Source organism: Dendrobates tinctorius, unplaced genomic scaffold (assembly GCF_039654945.1).
Source record: "Dendrobates tinctorius isolate UK_male_01 unplaced genomic scaffold, ASM3965494v1 ptg000024l, whole genome shotgun sequence".
Taxonomy (NCBI): Eukaryota; Metazoa; Chordata; class Amphibia; order Anura; family Dendrobatidae; genus Dendrobates; species Dendrobates tinctorius.
In genome coordinates, this window is record NW_027361692.1 from 10,796,086 (window position 1) to 10,818,433 (window position 22,348).

The window sequence follows — 22,348 nt, forward strand, 5'->3', positions numbered from 1 at the left end:
TGGAGGTAGCTAAGGTGCTACCGGAGAATAGGGGCAAGATTCTACTTATACCTCAAGTAAACGCTGAATCTCTGTGCCCTTCCGGGAAGATTGGTCAGGGGAGGGTGGTGGTTCCCTCTTAGTATCTTGAGGAAAAGAGGTTTGTGACATGGCTGATGCCTCTGTTGTCTGGCCTTCAAGGCATGTACCACCTTGTGTCAAATGTACGGGTGGTAATAAACGTTCAGGTCCAGACCTGTGAGTGACTGAGTACATGTGGGTGTCCACTAAAAACATTAGGTGGAAGTACGCATCTGGGACTTGGGAGTCCTAGGGTGATTGGGCCTTATTGGGTAGCGGCCGTTCTCAGCCCTGCGACCTTCCAGTTGGAGTTACCCCCAGTGATGCATGTACATAACAAGTTCCACAGGTCTTCGCTCAGGAGATTTGTTGCACCTTCGGAGCCTACATTATTACTATCAGGCTGCGTATGCCATGACCTTGATGACCAGTTGACTACGCAGGTGTATATTGGTAGGCTGAAGTATCCTTGTCGTACATAATTTCCGGTCAAGGTCGGTCTTAAGGTTCCAGATGCCCCCTCATAGACAGGGGGATACTGTCACGAATCATTAAGAGATTTGTGGCAGCTGTGGGTCTGCTGAAATTTAAATGTTGTTTTTTTCTCTTGGTCCAGCAAGAGTTAATGTTATTTTCTGGCTGGCAGTTCTTTTAGGATGCTCAGCTGATAATGGTTTATAACAACTCCCACCTTCCTTTAAATAGTCACATGACCCATCAGCTGATCGTCGGTTATAAAGTTCTTCTATGCAGACCAGCTAAGGCCTCTTTCACACTTCAGTTTTTTGTGTCAGTTAAAATCCGCCAAAAGGACGGATAGCGGATCCGTTTTAGTACTGATGACAACGGATGCAACCCGTCCGTTTTTTTGACGGATCCGCCAAATGAAGAATGTTAAAGGAATCGCAGCCTGGAAAAGGAGAGAGAGAGAGAGAGAGAATTTTTTTTTTTGTCCGGCACCCAGACAGAATTTCGGGTTAAATCAGTGTCTGGAGGATCCGCCGGCCAAAAAAACGTTGCAAGCTCCGTTTGGAAGTCTTTGAGGATGTTGACGGACAGCAACATTTTGGCGGATCCGCACAAAAACGGATGCAACGGACGGCAATCCGTCAAGATCCGCTAATAATGAAAGTCAATGGGGAAAAAAACGGATCCGCAAAGAAAAATGGCGGATCCGTTTTTTTTCCAAATCGGTGGATCTTGACTGATTGTCAAAAACAGAAGTGTGAAAGAGGCCTAAGTATGTGGAGCTAGCGTGTGACAGTGGTGTTGCTGCTCTAGGGATTCTGCTATCCTGGTTCTGCTTTCTCTGGTGCTTTGGAGCTTAGCAGCAGAGCCAGAGTTGAGTATTTCCCTTTTTTGTCTGTCCCGTGTTTGTCTCTTCCCCTGTGTATTACCATCTGTAGTGGTGAGGCTAGCGTCCTAGCCAGTCAGTGCACTAGCCAGGGTACATTGAAGTGACAGTCAGGAACTAGGCACAAGATGGTGGCGGGGGAAGGACCCATTTAGGGTGTTAGGGAAGCTTAAGGACAGGCACAGATTGGTGTAAGGAGGTGTGTCCCATCCCCTGTTCCCTACCGTTAGGGCCTTCCTCTCCCTTTTTCATCCAATCATATTTATATGCTGTCTCGTCTGCCGGACTTACCTGTGTCTGAGCATGACAGCAGAAAATTTAGCTAAGAGGAACAGGAGTGCTCCCATATGTTATTACATTCTTACAAATAGACATAAAATAGGCAGTGCTGCCTGCTTGATTTTTTTTCTTTTGAGTTATGACCCCTTAAGGCCATGGTCATTTTCCATTTTTTTGTTTTTCCTCTCCTTCGTCAAAGAGCCATAACTTTTATTTTTCAGATAATATGGCTGTATGAGGGCTTGATTTTTGCTTGAAAAGTTGTACTTTTGAAAGACACCATTCATTTTACCATATAGTGTACTGAAAAACAGGAACAAATTCAAAGTGCTGTGAAATTGCAAAAATAGTGCAATTTCACAATAAATTTTCGATTTTTTTTTATTTACCATTTTCACTATATGGTAAAATGGACCTTCTATTATGATTCTCCAAGTCAGTACGATTACACAGATATCAAACATATATAGATTATTGTTTATTTAAGTGGTGAAAATTTTTTTTAAATTTGTCATAAAAATTTTGCTTATGTCGTAATTTTCGAAGACCTGTAACCTCTCCATTTTTCAGGATCAGGGACTGGGTGAGGGCTTTAACGTCTGGAGCTGATGTTTTATTGCTACCATTCTGGGGTAGATACGATGTTTTGAATACCTCTTACTGTATTTTTTTTGCAATGTTGTGGCGACCAAAAAAACCCTTAATTCTGGAGTTTTGATTTTCTTTCTTGTCATTTTGTTTACTGATCAGATTGTTTTTTATATATTGATAGATCGGACATTTGTAACCCCACCAATATCAAATATTTGTATTTTTTATTTTTTAAATTCTTTTATTTTCAACGAGGCAAAAGAGGGCTGATATGAATTTTGTGTTGTTTTTTTTCTTTAAATTTCACAATTTTTACTGACTTCAATAGTCTCTTTAGGAGACTTGAAGCTGCGATGGTCTAATCGCCTGTGCTATACACAGCGGAGCTTCAGGAGCACTGCTATGCATAGCAAAAATCACATCCACTATGCTGTAATATCTGGCCTCTACGGGTTTGACGCTGCATAAATACGCAGCGTCAAAACCTCAGCAATCCTGATTGTGGGCATATACCCATACAGTTTATGATATTGCAGCTTAGCACTATTGAAGAGAATAAGAATGAGCTTCAATGCTAAAAACAACCTGCAAACTGGTGTGGCATTGTTTTAATAATTTTTTTTTTCCAATCTTGGACATTCCTTTGAAGTTTGACAACTTACACAATGCGTTCCCATCACTATCATCACCAGAACAACAGATCTAATCCAGTTTGCACAAAACAATAGTCCAACTTCAATACCTGATAGGTCACACTGGTTGGTGAAATGAAATATCAGCTATATAGCACTGATTTACAGATATTCAATATTGATTCATAATTACCTGTTGAAGATGAGTTATAACTCTCACGTTCTTCAATGATATAATGCATAGTATGATGAGAAACAAAAGAAAGAAATCAGCAGAGTATACATTAGACAAGTACATGCTACAGAAGACAAATGAGAAACACAATACAATATGCAGCAGGGAAAACAAAGCAGTATGGTCAATTTATTAAGGACACAGAATATAAAACAAAGGAAAACTGCAACAAGGATGATATAAAGTAACATCCGCAGATTTGCTAGAAAGTTAGAAAGGTCTCCTCAGTTCTGATGATTTATAAACTTTTAACACTTTACAGTTAAAATCTATATACATAAAGAAATCATTAAAGGGAATCTGGCAGCAGTTTTTTGCTATCTAATCTGACGAAGGCATAATATTGGGACAGAGACCCTGATTGCAGTGATAGATTACCTAGTTTACTGGGTGCAACAGTTTGATACAATCACAGTTTTATCTGCTGCAGACTTGGCAGTTCTCATAATGCTGATCTGTGTATAACCCCGACCACACCGCTGATTAGCAACTTTCTGACAATATACACAGAAAGCTGCTAATCAGTGGTGTGAGTGTGGTTGGACTAGGAAGCACGAGACAACTAGCCCTGTAGTGATATTCTCCTGCTGATAAAACACTGATTGTATTGAAACAGCAAAACACAGCCTAGTAAGTGACACATCACTGGAATCAGGTTCCCAGCCCCTGCATAATAGTATTCTCAGATTACATAGCAAAAATCTGGTAACAGATTCCCTTTAAAAAGGAACACTGATTGGTTGCATTGGATAACAAGTCATTTTTTGCTATTGAGCTTAAATATAGAAACACATTGAGGGAATTTCTTATTGAATTTCCATCACATTCATGGTACGGGAAAGTTGCAAATTATGGTGCATTCATGTTTAATTTGCAATTTTTCTTAGTTGGGCTTTAGTGGAGGTGGCACGATCAACCAACAGCACAGAATTTTAAGTTATAAGGCAGAAATGGAATTAATAAGCAACATAAATCTATGCCTGCTTATGGCAGCATATATCTCATTTCTGATCTGAGAAGAGAGTAATATGTAAGGACTGTTGTTAGAGAATCTAAATGCCGTATTTTCCCCAAGTAAAATTTAAAAATCTGACATGGACCTCATACACTGACGCTGTACCAGCACCATTTTTTGGGGCATGCGAGTGCTGCATCCAATCAACATTTTTAGGCGCATACGTAGAATAACAATGGCATATTAGCACCAGAAAACCTAGTGCCGACATCACTGGAATAGCACAGATGCAGAAGGTAATGGTCTGCTTTTATTTATTACTTTACACATGGGAATACAGTATTTAAGAAGGAACTGTCCAACCAGTGGACAACCTCTTTAATCAGATTTTTATGAAATTGTAATACAATAATGAAAAGATTTTTTATTTCAATTCAAATATGGGAATTCTTTTCAAAAAGGGTCTCGGATTTGTATGCAATATTGTATATTATATTCTGGTCATATATACGGTTTTGTTGTGGTTTTCCTTTTAAACATATTAAGAAAGATAAAATAAAATAATACAAACAGCATAAAATCATGTGCTATTGTATTGATAGTTCATCAACAACTGCAGTCATTTGTGCAATGTTTTTTCTGATTTTTCAAACTATGCTTTGATCAAATGACACAACTGTTAATTAACACTTTAGAACAAGTTATACTTTTTTACAAGAGCCAAATGACACAAAAAAGCATGGATGTTATAAAACATTAGGAAATTAATTAAGAACATGCTGAGATTGACATGACATGCAGAGATATAAAGAACATGCTATTCAAAGGGGATATATAACATTCTGGACTACACATTGAGAACCGAACAACAACACGACTACTGTTGATCAAAAACCTCGAAGGAGTAAGAACTTTATGACATTATTTGTCCTAAATTATAACAGCATGAATGGTATAAAGCAAGAGAGCCCTTAAATGGAGTTTACTGAACATTAAGAGATTTAGTCATTTCCCTAAACTCTACAACATGTAAAAGCTGCAACGGCGTAGTATTGTAGTATTACACTACATCACCAAGTTATATAGAACAGATTTTGTACATATTTACAGGAAGAACAGACTATAAAATACTTCATATATGTAGATGTTACTATTAAATCATGGGTTTGTTCACCTATTTCATGGATTTTTTTCTCATGCCACGGTAAAAAAATGCAAATGACAGATATAATGTAAAATAAATCTAGAATCTTCTCTTGTTACTTAATAAGAGTAAAAGCAGATACAATGTAAACTCAAGACTATTCCTTTTTCAAACAAAGCATGGCTGGTGAACCCATTCACTTCAATGGGAGCTAAGCTTCTGTAACTGAGAAAAGTCCCTATACTGTGCACTTCTGGTGACCGTGACACCAGTTATCAGCTGCTTGTGTGGGTTCCAGATGTCGAAAACCCAACTGATCTGATATTGAGGTTATGATTCTCACTGAGGGTGGATTCTGGTGCTCAGTGGTAGGATGGATATCCGGATAATATATGAAAAATCACGGCACTCCTCAGTAGCAGAAAAGAAAACTGAAATTGATCTGGCAGAATGTCATGTCCAGGGATACCACTTTATGAGATGGCCAATGTTTTGCTCCTCCTGCATCGAGGCCTGTAAGAAGCAATGTGGAAAATGATCATTGGAGAGGCTGGCAGCACACATCTATGACCTTCCAGCAGCCACGTCACCAGATATCAGCTGTTACGGTTGGGACGAGCAGTAGGCGACTGCCTAGGGCGCCACCTCACATCATAAGGGGAAGAGCGCAATGTTTACTAACAAACTATTAACTTTTGTTACGCACCGGTCAGCCCTACTCTGATCACGCACAGCCGGTGCACAGTATTCCCTGCTCCAGGTTCCACCAGTGAAAAAGGGTCATGTTATGCAGGGAGAGAGGCTGTTGGCCAATGACCATGTCCCATCAGACTGAGGAGAGCGCTCATTGGCTGCTAATGTATCTATCCTCCTGCACGGTGCGCCCCAATGGTGAGTGGTTTACTAGGGGACAGGAGAGTAAAGGATGCCCCGCAGGGCTTACATTATGCTGGGTGCATATCATATCAATCATATCATGACAGAGAATTGGGCAGATTATGCTAATGTCACTAGGAGCAAATTCTGTTCCCATTCTTCTGATAGGGGCTAACTTCCAAATTTGAGACTATCCCACTAACTGACTGTTCAGGCTTTACTGGAGCCAAAGGTGCAAGATGTTAAATTAGTAGGTGGAAAAATGCACTCAACTGCCCCAGTCATGCCATGGATACACTGAGGTCCTCTAGTCTTTGCTGCATTTGCTAAAAGTCGTTTTTTATGCAAAAAAATGCCTGAAGTCACTATTGTTAGGGTCATGTCCTCTACAAGGTGCTGAACTTGGTTTGAATGGTTACTTTAGTAAACATCTAAAACAGCTTTCACATAACCAATGTTAATCACCTAATCCCTGGATTGATGATAAATGTTTGACCACCGAGGATCAAGCTGCCCAGACATCCACTGAAATAAGTTATGGGGTGGGGAAGAGGGTGCAGATTTATTGCTGAACTATCAGAACTTTCACTTTTACATGAGGAAGAGGTAAAATTGAAGGATAAGGCAGGCAGGACGACTGAAGTTGTCTGAGTCGGTGCACTCTGATGTGAGATTGGGGTGATTAAATAATTTATTATTCAAGAAAATCTAATTAAATATTCAAGTAAATAAAAAATGTCTAATCATAGTGTAAGCCCACATTACAGGTAGTTTGCATGCTTTTGTTGTTCGAAGTGGAAGTGGGGCACCATTTGCCTTATCTGCCTAAGGCACCAAAGTACCTTGAAGAATTGTATTTTATTATGCTTTTCATCCTCTATTACGTACATTGACGATACGGTTAGTTGGGTTACATGAGACAGAGAAAGGTCATAAACTATATGCAAGAGAGTGACAGATCGTGGCTGGTAATGCAGACCAAGCCAAAATTAGATACAAACCATACACAGCGCAGGAACAAGTGTGCTATTTCTTGGGGGGAAAAGCGGGCACTCATTCCAGTCTGATGCAACCGTCTTTACCGAAGCCTGAGATATAAACACTGGTTTGCCAATTGGTTCATCTATAGGTGAATATATGCATTGAAACTGCCAAAAACTGGAAGCAATTAGTAAATCATGCAGGAGGGAGATGGGAGACTAAATGCACTCTTTAAGAACTTAAAAAATAATTTTGAAGACTTCTCATGAGGAATAGATGGTTTAGGATGATGAGCAAGGCACTGCTGACATCTGTGAAGTCAACAAGCTATCAGTTTCGTTATTTTCCAGTACATTGCTCAAGCAGGGACCATATACTGTAGGAATGTGCCTGTATTGCTCTAGACTACTTATGCATTACTAAGCAATCTTTAAAAAAAAATTTAGCTTTTTTCATGATGGTTCTCAGTTTTGATCAATCCATCTAAATCATATTAACCAGCACATAGTGATATCAGTGCCATGTAAATTGTAAGGTTTCTCCTTGCGGAGAGTGACATGCCAGCTGTGGCTTGTCAAGGTAAGGAGACTTATTCGCCGTGCAATGCTCCTCTGGGAAAATAATATGCAAATTGCCTGTTCAGAAAGAAAGAGGACTTTTACTCTACAGCGCCACCTATTGGTAGTAGCGATCCTACACGTCACAATCAACCCTTTAACGAGTCTTGTAGTATGACTTAGGATACAAGCCAAATCAGAATCTCAATTTGCAGACACGGTGTTTCGAGCTGTTGGCTCTCGTCAGTGCAAAGTATGAGATCTGATTTGGCAAGGTGAGAGGCTCTGGACTAGGGTCTAAGAAGTAAGGTTTCTCCTTGCGGAGAGTGACATGCCAGCTGTGGCTTGTCAAGGTAAGGAGACTTAGAGTAAAAGTCCTCTTTCTTTCTGAAGAGGCAATTTGCATGTAAATTGTAGGGTTTTATCAGTACAGTAATAGTAATTTACAGGTATCTAAAAAATGCCAAGTACATCTAAAAGGTTTTACAATGTTGCTAATCTGAAAGACTCAATTTTTTGTGAAAATGTGTTTAGTTAGCCAACCACATAGTACATGGATGATCCAGGTCCATCAGAGAAGATGCTTTTACATAGCAACTATACATCCTATCTCATGATGTCTGTGTAACTCAGAAGGGCTACAGACAGGAGTTCTTGTCTTAAGACAACCTCTGTAAGTCATCAATGCTGCCCAGAAACTTATGAAAAGTATATTTAGAGTGTATGGGCAATATAGAATATGCCTAAACCTGATGTAAAATAAAAAGTTATGTTTAAGCGAACTACCTATAACTCCATAAACAATACTGTAATTATACATTTTCCAGAATCAGTATGTAGGTGTTGTACTGGATTGCAACCGCTGCATTACAATGGACTAGTCACATACTCCTGAACAAATTATCAGATAAATTAATATACAAGCTTAACGATAATAATTGTAAACAGAAAATGCATTTGTAAAGTTTTATGACATGCTACTGGCCAACAAAGAGCCATTACTAATAGATTAGACCAGGGGTCCTCAAACTTTTTAAAGAGGGGGCCAGTTCACTGTCGCTCAGACCACTGGAGGGCCGGAATATAGTTTAAAAATAACTATGAACAAATTCCTATGCACAGGGCAGTGTAGGTCCCCAATAGGCAGGTGAATGTCCCCAATAGGCAGGTAAATGTCCCCAATAGGCAGAAAAATGTCCCCAATAGGCAACATGGGTCTCCAATAGGGAGATCAATGTCCCCAATAGGCAGAATAGGTCCCCAATAAGCAGCATAGGACCCCAATAGGCAGGTAAATGTCCCCAATAGGCAACATAGGCCCCAATAGGTAGCATAGGTCCCCAATAGGCAGCATACGTCCCCAATAGGCAGATAAAAGTCCCCAATAGGCATGACAGACCGGGCCCAGCGTTAAAAAAAAAAAAATACCAGTACTCACCTCCATCTTTTTCTGGCACAGACAGCGTGACGTTATCAGGCCGCACAGGCGGAGTGATGTAAATCACGTCGTCTGTGCTGCATTCGGAGGGTCTTCTGCAGTGGCAGAGCATCGCATTTCCTCGCCGCCTTGTCGTTCCGCCCACAATTATAGGGCCCACCGGCATTGAACTGTAGTGAAGTTCAATGTTGGCAGGGCCCAGTGGCCGGTGTATCTGAGGTAGGAGGAACAGCTGCTCAGGGCCCCTTGAGACGGGCTGGATAAAGGTCCTCGGCGAGCCGCATGTGGCCCGTGCACCGTAATTTGAGGACCCCTGGATTAGACCCTCGCCTCTAGATGTCTACAGCCTAAGCAAAATCTCCAAATTTATAAAAAAAAATGAGAAGTATCATATGCTCAGTATGTAAATGCAACATATTTGTAAAGTAAATGTTCTTGTATAATTTGTCTGGCTCAACATGTACAATGTTTCGAATCTTAACAATGGCACTGACAACTGAAAAGATTAACTTTACAACTGCGGTTCCTCTCAACTATACACATTGGGTGTGAACATGCACATAGTCAGCCGGGCTAGTTTCAGGTAGAAATGCACAAACCATTAACATGATTCATTTTCTACATGACTTCTATTTCCACTTCTTACATACCGTACATATTCACACACATAACATTAAAAAGCGCTTTATGTATTGAACGCGAGATAAGACATAAATAATCAGTTCTCTTAAAAGACATTAACATTATGAAATATTAAATGTCTCCTAAGCATAGGGGATAATGCGTACTCTATGCCCAACTTTCCGTATACAGTAAGTCAACTTTATAAGGACTAAGGATGTCAAACAAGGGGAATATTTTGCGTAGCTTCAGAGTACCAGCTTCTGCCTGACCTGTATACATTCTTTCAGCTCATGTTACATACTGTAAATGCTTATAATTTATCACCGTCATCGCAGAAGAACATTACGATACAGGCAGCATCACGGACTCATGACTCCATATATTATTCTAATATTTAGCTTTATATTCTAAATTAAATAATATATTCTAGTGACATTGAATGTATTAAAAGGCGGACGCACTATACTCTATTTTAAAGTTATTTTTAACATCCATAATGTAAAATGGTATTGAAGACCACAAGCTTATTAAGCACTTGTCCCGTATAGATATAGATTCTTGCATTTCTGATAATAGTAAGAAACCTAATTCTAAACACCCAAGTACAGATATGATAATATTTCAGTTAGCTTCATACTATTGAGGATGGTAGAACAGGTGCAATCCCAACAACAATAATAATAATAAAGCCCAAATTGAAAATTTGATGAGATCCCTATATATTAATATACATTTTTTTCTTATTTTGCATGGATAATTAGTGACTACAATATTAAAATGTAAATAGCTGCTTAAACCAGTTTTGCTTCTGTATTAAATTCATGATTTGATTTTGGTAAAGTCTTATTAGCAATACATTGGTTAGTAATGTTAAACGCCCTATCACAAAAAAGCATCTAAAGATATAAAATACAGTCAATACTGGATGTAAAACCTTACATGAAGAATTACTCTGAATGGTACAGAACGAGAACATTAAGAATCCACCAATCCACACCACTTCAAAACTCATTGAACATACAAACGCACAAAACACTGTTTGCAAGTGTGGTTGGTCACTTGGTCTACCTTGTTCTACACTGTTGCTTCTTACAGGGACCTGTGGAAGTTGCCTTCCTCTTCGACTAAATGAAGACTCCGACGTAGATGACTGACTTCCTACTTGATGGTTTCTGTTAAGCAAAAAAAAAAAAAAATAGTTAAAAAACATGTAGAAGGAAGCCATGCCCTTAGATTGGCTGCATATTATTGACCAAGACATTTGTATCAAATCATTGAGAGATAATCCGTCCGCTGCCGCCATGGTGTCTATCATTTAGTTTGGCAAAACAGCACTATATGCAGTGCTATTCTTCCCAACGAAAAGACAAAATCTGTAATAGAGGCTTTCGATGGACCCTCCAAGGCAGATTTAAACAGAGCTTGACCTCACCATTTTAGGTTTATAGCACAAAGAATGTAAAATCAATCAAAATAACCTTAGCTACAGATGTCTGTGTTGATGAAAACCAAACTAATACATTGGCATTAAATAATCGCCAGCTTGGTTCCTCAATTTAGAAAGTTGATTTTAACCTTTTTTCAAACGTGTTGTTACTATATTGCTTTTATTTTTCTAGTTCATGTAGATGTAATATTTCCACTAAACGTAAGAGCATTGGAAGTCAAAATGTTTTACAGGTGTTTGGGCATATAGACAATATGGTGTATGGGCTCCAACTGTGGCTATTTATGTGAATGGATGCCTTATACTACCACATTTCCCCATCCATAAGGCCATAACTAACAGAATTCTAATATGTATGGGCAGTTTTATATACAAAAGCTCAGGGGTATAAAGGCATAATAGGAAATATCTGAACCTTGCAATAGCATAGCTGGCACATATTTGATAACATACATAACATACAACAAGGTGGCAGATAAATGTTACCTTGGATCAGTTCACAGAATGCAAAAAAGTGACATGCAAGGGTCAAAATTATCGGGAAAGGAAAAGGGACAAATGCCCTAGGGTCTCTTTCACTCACCACAAAACAAATCACGGCAGGATCCAGCAACGAGCTTCTGATGCTTCATTTAAAAAGGGGGCACTGACAATTAAAGTGAACCTGATAGCAAATTCATGCTGCCCAAAATATGGGCAACATAAATCAGACAGTGTGTCACATCAGCAGTGTATGCTGTGATGTTTCAGAAAAAAATGTACATTTAAAAGCTAGGCATAGATCTTGGAGGCCATTCCTTGGAAGCTTCTACTCCTATAGGGAGAGACCTGTCAGAATAGTGGAGTGGGGTGGGAAAAAAGTTGCCAGGGAACGGCCTCCTACACTAGATGAATACTTCCAGGTTGGCGTTGAGAGTACTTTTTTTCTGAAACACCACTGACTTTGGTTCAGGCAACGTGAATCTTCTGTCAGGTTCACTTTAGACAATGTGTGTTATAGTGTGGTCTATGGCATTATATAGACACCATTCAGATCTCTTTTTTGTTTTTTGCAGTGCCGTGGTGGTATTTATTTAGGAAGTATATAGTCTTGCTATTGTAATTTTGCTTATATTTTTTATACACTTTAGCTTTACAAAGTTTGATGTTTCACCTTCAGCCTGGCATATCTAAAAGGGTAGGGCCCCTAAAAAGTGTTGTGACCAAGGATTTCCTTAAGACACCCATACACATTAGACTGACATCGGACAGACTTGCCCACAGTCTAATGTGTATGGTGGCCTCCCAACTCTTTCCTGACAGATAACTTCAGGTGGAAATAAGGATCCGGCATGTCAAATTTCATACTGCCAATCCTTTTGTTCTCGGCAAGATAAGTGGCCACCACATGAGTCTGGCAGCGGCTCCTTTATAGATCACACAGGAGAGCTTGGCACATCAAGCTCTTCTATGAATGCAAGAGCTGGGAACAATCAGCTGGACAAATTGGCAGAACCATTGTTTGGCCGACAGCGATCTATTATGTATGGGGCCTTCTGGATTTATTGGCATAACCCACATAACCAAGCAATAGATGAAACCAAAGGGCATTTATTCACCAGGGCTACAGCCACACACATTGGAAGTAACTACATGCAACTGAAGTCACAAGTTGGGATAAGGAAAGGTAGAAGAAAATATAAAACTGACAAATAAGAAGTCTGCAATGAAACCAGAAGAAATAAAGGACTGTGCAGCACTCAGTCCCAAAATATAGATTGCAAGTTCCTGGACACATATGCAATCTGTGAAATGTAAAAGCTACAAGAACGTTCTAGAGGTGCCCCAATCTTCAGCTCTTGTGGCAGTAACAGATTCGGGCAGCTCCATTTTAATTTCCAGATGCTGCTTCACATAAGAAAGCTTAATTTAATAGCTAAGACAGGGCCCTTCTCTGCCTATATATCAGCTGGAACAGAAGACGGAGATACTTATATGAGCCAGTCTGCAGCCCCCTTCCCACACAGCACCGATGCCATTCTGATGGGCTGATCGCTTGGAGCACCTTTGGATATATAAGCTAGTATGTGTGTATATTCGAAACACAACTAAAGATATTTTCTTCACGTGCAGAGCTCCTTTAAAGGCTTATACCCATCTTAGGATGTGACAGCGTATCTCTAGGATATGTCATCATTTTTTGATGGGGAGGTTGGGTCCTGAGAACAATGCAACACTGGTTTAGCTCTGCCAGCCCTTTACCACACTCCAGCCACCCACGATGGAGGCAACTGCTGCTGACTCCAGTCTATAAACTGCGGTTAATTGCACAGATATTTGGATAGCAAGTCTGCTCTACAGGAAAAACAGCACAGAACTGTGTCACTCTCATTCTCAGGAACTGGCCTAGGATCATGCAGTAAGCGCACCGATACGTTATATGATGGGTATAGGATTTACATTATGCACCATAAGCAGTCAGCACAGTTTATATCTGTTCCTGCTTTATATGAGTGTTAGTCTCTTTTATCAAAACTAAAGAGACTGGCCTTGCTATATACACCAACACATCACATAGCAGCTCTCATACAGCAAAAAGGCTACAGTATTGTGTTTTGTATAAACCGGACAAACTGCAACGTGCATAAAAGTGTATATATAAGCATGCAAGAGGTGAGGCATCAGGGAAATAGTAACAAAGTTAGTCTTATTAATTGATACATGGTAAAGAATTACAAGAAACAAATGACAATGGAAGACACACACACAGAAAGCACAAATATGGCCTGAAAAAACAGCAAACTTTATCACCTTCAGGACAAAAAAGCCTAAACTTCCTATTACTGTTTTGACTTCTTTTGGACATTAAGTGTGCAATATATTGTATGGTCTGACGCCTTGATGATTGCAATGTTTCAGCTATTTCACACAAAATGGAAACAAGGTCTTTTATTTTACCTTATTGGCTGTGTGATCTCTCGCAACATGTCTGTTTTAGCATTCTACATAAGAAAAATTCCGCTTTATACCGTTCCTCTGTAATTCCTCTAATACTTTTCTGCATAAGGTATTAGCATTTGGGGTGTACTTACATAGAACACTGTCCAATAATTGCTGGCAGTGCAGACACACTGCTATGACATGACATGGAAAATGGCCACTACCAGTTGTCAATTCATTTACAGTTTTTTAGAAGGAATATGGATAATGCGGCAGATTGGCAAAGTGGCTCAGTGGTTAGCACTGTTGCTTTGCAGTGCTGGGTTCAAATCTCACCAAGGACAATATCTGAGTACTCCGGTTTCCTCCCACACTCCCAAGACATTCTGTTAGGGAATCTAGATTGTGAGCCCCAACGAGAACTGTGATTATAGTGTAAGTAAAGTTCTGCAGAATATAATGGAGTTATAAAGGCAAAGCATGATAAATAATATTTCATGGGCAATTTAAACATTTCCTATAATAGACATGTCAGTAGTGGTGAGGGGTCCACTTTAAATGTTAGGATTTTAGCTACTGAATTTAGAATCCCAATGCTGGGACAGTCAGCATCTATGGGGATCAAGTCTTCAGTTCTACATCAGAATGGAAATGATAGCGTAGAGGGTACTGAAATCAAGACGCTGTTAGTGTGATGCGTGGACATGTCAGATCCTCGTTATGGCCACATACCACTGTGCCTAAGGCCGGGATCACACATGCGAGAAACACGGTGGAGTCTCGCATTTTAATACCTGTCACTGTCGTCGGCACTCGGGAGCGGAACGTGCGGCGTCATAGCAACACATGGAGCCGCACGCTCCGATCCGAGTGCTAGCGGCGGTGCCAGGTATTAACATGCGAGACTCCACCGTGTTTCTCGCATGTGTGATCCCGGCCTAACAGATGAGCATTGAGATTGCATAAAAACATACCTGTAGCCTGAATTCAAAGAATAGGTGCAAATTTCCTTTGCAAAGGTGGGTTTTTACCACCCACTAAAAGAGAACCAATTAGCTACTTATTTGCTAATCGGCAGTCATCTATTACCCCGCCTACACAAGTAGACCACATTTAATACATGCAAAGAATTATCCATAATAGCTAATCGTGCAGTGTGAATAGGCTCCCATTGTTGTCAGCAGTACAGATACTGTTTGCACAAGACAGTGCGCTGTCAAATACAAAGCAGCAGTACAGGCAATGTTTGCACACCACAACGCGTTGTCAAATACAATGATCTTTTAAATGGAATATGTCAGAAGGTTTTGCTATTTAATGTGAGATTGGCATGATGTAGGGGCTGAGACACTTCTTTCAGGGACGTGATACTTATTAGGCTGTGTGTTGTTGGTTCAATACATCAAGTGTTTTATCAGCAGGAGATTATCACTGCTGGACTGCAGCTCAGCATGCCAAGTGGTCCAACTCTGCCTCCAGCACTGATTTGCTGCTCACTGTCAATATACCAGGTCTATAGAAAGCTGTGGTGTGGGCAAAGACAGCTTTTGAGCTCTGCTACATACCACATCTAAAAACACCCAGTAAACTAAGTGAACATTGCTGGAATCAGCGTCTTTTTTTCTCTACATTATGCTGCTCTCAGATACGGTGGCAAAAAGCTGCTGACAGATTTCCTTTATGCAAACCAAGAGATTATTTCAGCAGACGAACAAGCGTTTGCTCACTTGTCAGGTCGGCAGCCTGTTTACACATTATTGGGATAGGAGAGTTCGGAAGGCTCGTTACCAAATAAACACGCAATGTAAGTGCACCTGATCTCCTAAGCTTCTCTGTAGGGTCATATACTTAAATTGCACTCTATAATGTATCTAAATATGCATTGAAAACCTCATACCTTTTCACGTCAGAAACAGAGCATTTATTGTTTGCTTTCTGGCTGCTAGATTTTTCCATTTTTCTGGGCTGCCTGAGATGAAGTGATAAATAAAAAAAAAGAAAAGCCGGGGCAAAAAATAATAATAGTAAAAGAAAACATCAATGAAGAATGAGATTACATGTAAAGCATTGAAATGATGAACATTGCAGGCATTAATTCCCAAATAATATACATGCAGAAACATACTAAAAGTATGACGCAAAATCCAGTAAGAACAGACATTTCTAAAGACTGAAACTGATACATGACTGATAATACAGCAACAAGAAGTGCTCCTGTTATGCTTTCACACTACCTGGACAGATTTACTCCTTCAAATGCTGTATAACAAACATACGAATTGAAGCATCCTCCTAAACATCATGCACGTGCAATATAATCCGAACTGGGCTATTATTTCCAAAGTAAAAAATACTACTGGACTATAAAAGGAACCTGTCGCCACCTAAACTGAGAGGTGTATAATGTAGAGACTGAGATCCTGATTCCAGCGATGTGTCACTTACTTGGCTGCTTGCTGTAGTTTTGATAAAATCACAGTTTTATCAGCAGGAGATTATCACTAGAGGACTAGCAAACCTTCTGCCATGTAGTCCTCCATATTCATGGGTTGTGTATAAATCTGCCCCACCACTGATTGTCATCTTTCTGCCTATGCACAGTGTACACAGAAAACTGCCAATCAGTGGTGTGGGCGGGGTTATAAAGAATTCAGAGAACTGGTAGATCTGCAGCAGATCAAAGTGATTTTATCAAAACTGCAGAAGGAGCTCCGTAAGTGTTACATTGCTGGAATCGGGGCCTCTGCCTCTACACTATGCTGTGCTCTAATGGGGATAGTAAAAACCTGTTGAAAGATTCATTTACGGTGAAAAAATATTATATTGCCATTACAGCTGTCATCATAGTGACATGATAAAAGTGTGTGATGCCCATGATGCTTTAGGGCACTGAGACCTTTGACTTTGGGTAATTTACTATAAGTGTATGACATACATTGTACAATTCTTATTATAACAGACTTGTACAATGTATTATTTAAATTAGTGTAATATATAAAAGTCTAAAGAAACATAATAGAGCTATAAAGCAAATAGTTACAAGAGCTGTCCACATTTCTTTAATACAACACCATAACTAACAGCAAAGTACAAGTGTTTTCTTAAACAGCAAAAAAGCAGGAGTCTATAGACATAAACACAGATCACATATAATGTGGCAGATTGACACAGGAGGGAAACTAGAGGGGGAACAAATTTTAGCATGAAGGGCATGTATGAATTTGCAGTTGGACAAATTAAAGGTGCAGAAGCAACAGTTAGGGTGCAGTCAGATGGCCATATAATACAGACAACAATCACATCGCCGTGCTCGGACTGGCCAGCGGTTCTCCTGACCCGTGTGACAGCATTTATTTCTATGCAGCTGCCATGCTCAGGTCAGGAGAGCCGCCGGTCAGTCCTTGCAGTAGGATGCAATGTGTTGTCTGTGTTATACAGCAATCTGATGGCACCCTAAAAAATAACTTTTTCAGCGTGAACTGTCGGGAGGTTCCAGGTTTTATGTAAATTAGGGGTCTTAGGATAGGCCATCCTGAAGCGGTTTCAGTAGTACAATTTGACCTAAGCACCCTCTAGTAGACAATGCTTACAGTATTCTGTGGAGCATTATATTCTGCTGTAATACTTTTCTACTTATTTTGAGAGTATGGATATTGGTCGCTACATCTCAGAACTAGTCATGAGCAAGTATACTATACAACCCCTGGCAAAAATTATGGAATCACCGGCCTTGGAGGATGTTCATTCAGTTGTTTAGTTTTGTAGAAAAAAAGCAGATCACAGACATGGCACAAAGCTAAAGTCAATTCAAATGGCAACTTTCTGGCTTTAAGAAACACTTAAACACAGAACAAAAAATGTGGTAGTCAGTAATGGTTACTTTTTTAAACCTAGCATAGGTAAAACATTATGGAATCACTCCATTCTGAGTGACTGAATGAACAACTTCCAGTGCCGGTGATTACATAATTTTTGTCAGGGGTTGTACTCGCTCATCACTACTCAGAACTAATAACTTTCCTTTTAAGGGGTCTTCTATATTTTTCTGATTTAAGTTACTGATTCATATTCTGAAATTTGTTAACTACAAAAGGTTTAAGTGACAAAGCAAAAAAAAAACAAAACACTTTTTTTTCAGATCATTCCATGGCAATTCATCAGCAGTTACTATGTAACGAGGTAATGGTAATGTGGTGCTTAAAGGGGTTGTTTCCCCTCAATAAATGAGTGTCCTCAGTTGCAAGTTATTATAAACAAACCATGCTGTAGACACTTTTCCCTAGTCCATCGGCGAGTCTCCGCTGCTGCTTCCACCGTCAGGGATTGGCTACCGTGCTGACGACATGTCGACAACACAGCAGCGAATTAATTCACTAAGGCCCCTTTCACACATCAGTTTTTTGCCGTCAGTCACAATCCGTTGGCTCGACGGATCCGTAGCAGATTGTGAAAAACTGATGCAACGGATCCGTTTTTTAAACCATGAATCTTTTCTATTTTAACCAAAGTTTTGTACCTTGTTACCCAAAGTATTGCACCTTGTTACCCAAAGTACTGTACCTTGTTACCCAAAGTATTGCACCTTGTTACCCAAAGTATTGTACCTTGTTACCCCAAGTATTGCACCTTGTTACCCAAATTATTTGACATTGTTACCCAAAGTATTGCACCTTGTTACCCAAAGTATTGCACCTTGTTACCCAAAGTACTGTACCTTGTTACCCAAAGTATTGCACCTTGTTACCCAAAGTATTGTACCTTGTTACCCAAAGTATTGTACTTTGTTACCCAAAGTATTGCACCTTGTTACCCCAAGTATTGCACCTTGTTACCCAAAGTATTGTACCTTATCATTAAATAAATGAAAGACAATAAAGCTTTTTATAAAAAAAAATTTTTTATTTATTAAAGAATTATAAATTAAGATAGTTTGGGGTGGAGATAGTAATCGGAGCATGCTCAGTTAAAAAAAAAAACTGAATCCATTGCCGGATTCCGTCATTTGACGGATTACGATGGATCCAGCGCCCATAGGCTTCCGTTCTAGCAAATGACAGATGGCGACGGATCCGTCGCTGTCCGATTTTTCGATGTAGACAAAAAACGTTACTTCGTCTGTCGTCTCTGGCTGGACAAACAATTTTTGACGGATCTGGCGAACGACAGATGAAACATGAGGCCATCTGTTGCAATCCGTTGCTCATACAAGTCTATGGGCAGAGTCACACTGGCGAATTTTTCATCCGAGAATCGGATCGTAAAACTCGCACTGGCTGTCTGCTCTCCTGACTTGAGCTTGACAGCTGCATAGTAATCCATCATGCTGTCATTCTCAGGTCAGGAGAGGTGCCGGCCAGTCCGTGCTATGCGATGCGATTATCGCAGGAGAAATTGGCAGTGTGACTCCAGCCTATGAGAAAAAAACGGATCCAGCGGCATCAGCCGCTGGATCCGTTTTTTTCAAAATTCGACGGATTGCGACTGATGGCAAAAAACTGGTGTGTGAAAGGGGCCGAAGCGGCTCTGAAAGGAGAGTTCCATCTACACTGGCAGTAGCACTGAGCTCGCCGATTGGCTGTCGTGATGTAGACATGACATCAGCTTGGCTTCCAATGATTTCAGCTTGGTGACCAATGTCAGACACGTGAAATAGTAGAGAAGATTCATCGATGGACCCGAGGAAGGTGAGTAGAGTGTTGTTCGTTTCCCTTTAATACTCTGCAGCTGGAGACATTTATTTTTCAGGTATTGTTTGTGTGAATGAAGAATAACACTATTTATGGCCACTAAATGACATGTTTCCTGAATTTTTAACCAGTTCTCCCCTCCGAGTGCTCTAGCACTAATTTTCAATTGTCTCAGAGCTAGTGGCTGAAACTAGCTGCTATGATATCTCCTGTACAAAGTACACAGAAAGAAAAACTCCAGCTTTTCTTCCTCTGCAGCCCACAGACAGAAAAAGCAGCATAGAAGAAATTAAACAGCAGTACTGAGCTGTGTTACTGTGAATCCAGTCCTGAAGGAAAATAAAATAACTTAGAGCTGCAGCATTATCTGCCTGGTCTCTCACTGTGCTGAGAACTCCTCCTTCTTTTCCCCTCCATAGACTTTAATAGGCTCCTGACATTGTCCTGTGCTGGCAGACTGTCTTGACACAATGGTGTATTTTTAGGAAAAAAAATAAAACCCCAGAAAAAGTATATGAGACTAATCATCACGCTCTTGTAAAGAAGCTTTAGAAATTAATATTGTTATTACAGGATTGAAATGAAAATGTGACAGATGAGAGAATACATGGATGAACTTGGCTTTGGTCCCCTGTTATAAAGGAATTGTTCCTCCCGTGCTTTGATCACTGCACATAACCATGAATACAGTGATATATCAGAATGGTTTACAATAGTCACACAAACCCTAGCACATTGTAAATTCTGAGTGTTCAAACTATAATAAGTAATACATTGCAGCACTAAATTATATCTTTTATTGCTTCTCGTGAAGTTAGACTGCAAAAACAAATATCCTATTTCTCCGAATTCTATATAGGCCATTTTAACAAATAAGTTCTACATAATGGGGAATAAAAAAAACAGGGCTGCACTGCACAATGTGTATTTCATGTCAGAGGGAGTAGCATAAAAGTAGTTTCAGTACAAAACTAGATCACCAATGTTACTGCCAAGATGTCAAAACTTACACTGGTTATCATGACATTACAGTAAAGTTAGCTTAAAATGTGTATGAAATCCCCAATTATACAACAGATTTCTAGGAGTCGTACATTCACATGGAACACAGATGTAAAGGACCAGATTATTTGATAACAGTAAAATTAGGTCCCAGTCTACAGTATCCAATCTTAATATTCTGTGTCTTTCTAATGTATCCTACTTGAGTAATACTAGTATCTATTCACTTCATGGACACAAGAATCAGGCAAGTAGTAAAATAAGGGTTTATTATGCTGATAGAAACACATACACATGGTCAAAGTTGTTGGTACCCCTGGCTTAATGACAGAAAAACCCACAATGGTGACAGAAATAACTTGAATCTGACAAAAGTAATAAATCAAAAATCTATGAAAATGAATAAATGAAAGTCAGACATTGCTTTTCAACCATGCTTCCACAGATTTAAAAAAAAATAAAAAAAACTCATGAAATAGGCCTGGACAGAAATTATGGCACCCTTAACGTAATATTTTGTTGCACAACCTTTTGAGGCAATCACTGCAATCAAACAATTCCTGTAACTGTCAATGAGACTTCTGCACCTCTCGACAGGTATTTTGGCCCACTCCTCAAGAGCAAACTGCTCCAGTTGTCTCATGTCTGAAGGTTGTCTTTTCGAGACGGCATGTTTCACCTCTTTCCAAAGATGCTCAATAGGATTTAGGTCAGGGCTCATAGAAAACCACTTCAGAATAGTCCAATGTTTTCCTCTTAGCCATTCTTGGGTGTTTTTAGCTGTGTGTTTTGGGTCATTATCCTGTTGCAAGACCCATGGCCTGTGACTGAGACCAAGCTTTCTGACACTGGTCAGCACATTTCTGTCTAGAATCCCTTGATAGTCTTGAGATTTCATTGTACCCTGCACAGATTCTACACATCCTGTGCCAGATGCAGCAAAGCAGCCCCATAACATAACATAACAGAGCCTCCTCCATGTTTCACAGTAGGGTCAGTGTTCTTTTCTTGATATGCTTCATTTTTCCATCTGTGAACATAGTGCTGATGTGCCTTGCCAAAAAGTTCCATTTTTGTCCATAGGACATTCTCCCAGAAGCTTTGGGGCTTGTCAACATGTAGTTTGGCAAATTCCAGTCTGGCTTTATGATTTTTTTCCAACAATGGTGTCCTCCTTGGTCATCTCCCATGCAGTCCACTTTGGCTGATACAACGACGGATGGTGCAATCTGACACTGATGTTCCTTGAGCTTAAAGCTCACCTTTAATCTGTTTAGAACCTTTTCTGGGGTCTTTTGTTACCATTCGTATTATCTGTCTCTTTAATTTGTCATCAATTTTCCTCCTGTGGCCACATCCAGGGAGATTGGTTACAGTCCCACGGAGGTTACATTTCTGAATAATATGTGCAACTGTAGTCACAGGAACATCAAGCTGCTTGGAGATGGTCTTATAACTTTTACCTTTAACATGTTTGTCTATAATTTTCTTTCTAATCCCCTGAGACAACTCTTTGCTTCGCTTCCTCTAGTCCATGTTGAGTGTGAAACACACCATGTCACCAAAC

General features: G+C 39.8%; 1 protein-coding gene across 15 annotated transcripts in view; it reads right to left on the minus strand.

The window, feature by feature from the left end:
* RIMS1 (regulating synaptic membrane exocytosis 1) overlaps window positions 1-22,348 on the minus strand; it is a 548,264-nt gene that overhangs the window by 218,472 nt on the left and 307,444 nt on the right. For 6 of the 15 annotated variants that reach the window (XM_073569342.1, XM_073569341.1, XM_073569347.1 and 3 more), the window contains 3 exons: window positions 15,990-16,061; window positions 10,795-10,898; window positions 3,110-3,139 (listed from right to left, as the gene is read on the minus strand). In XM_073569342.1, the coding sequence (XP_073425443.1) occupies window positions 3,110-3,139; window positions 10,795-10,898; window positions 15,990-16,061 (206 nt within the window). The remainder of the gene's footprint in view (window positions 1-3,109; window positions 3,140-10,794; window positions 10,899-15,989; window positions 16,062-22,348) is intronic. The other 9 variants (XM_073569361.1, XM_073569354.1, XM_073569343.1 and 6 more) reach the window with 3 other exon arrangements.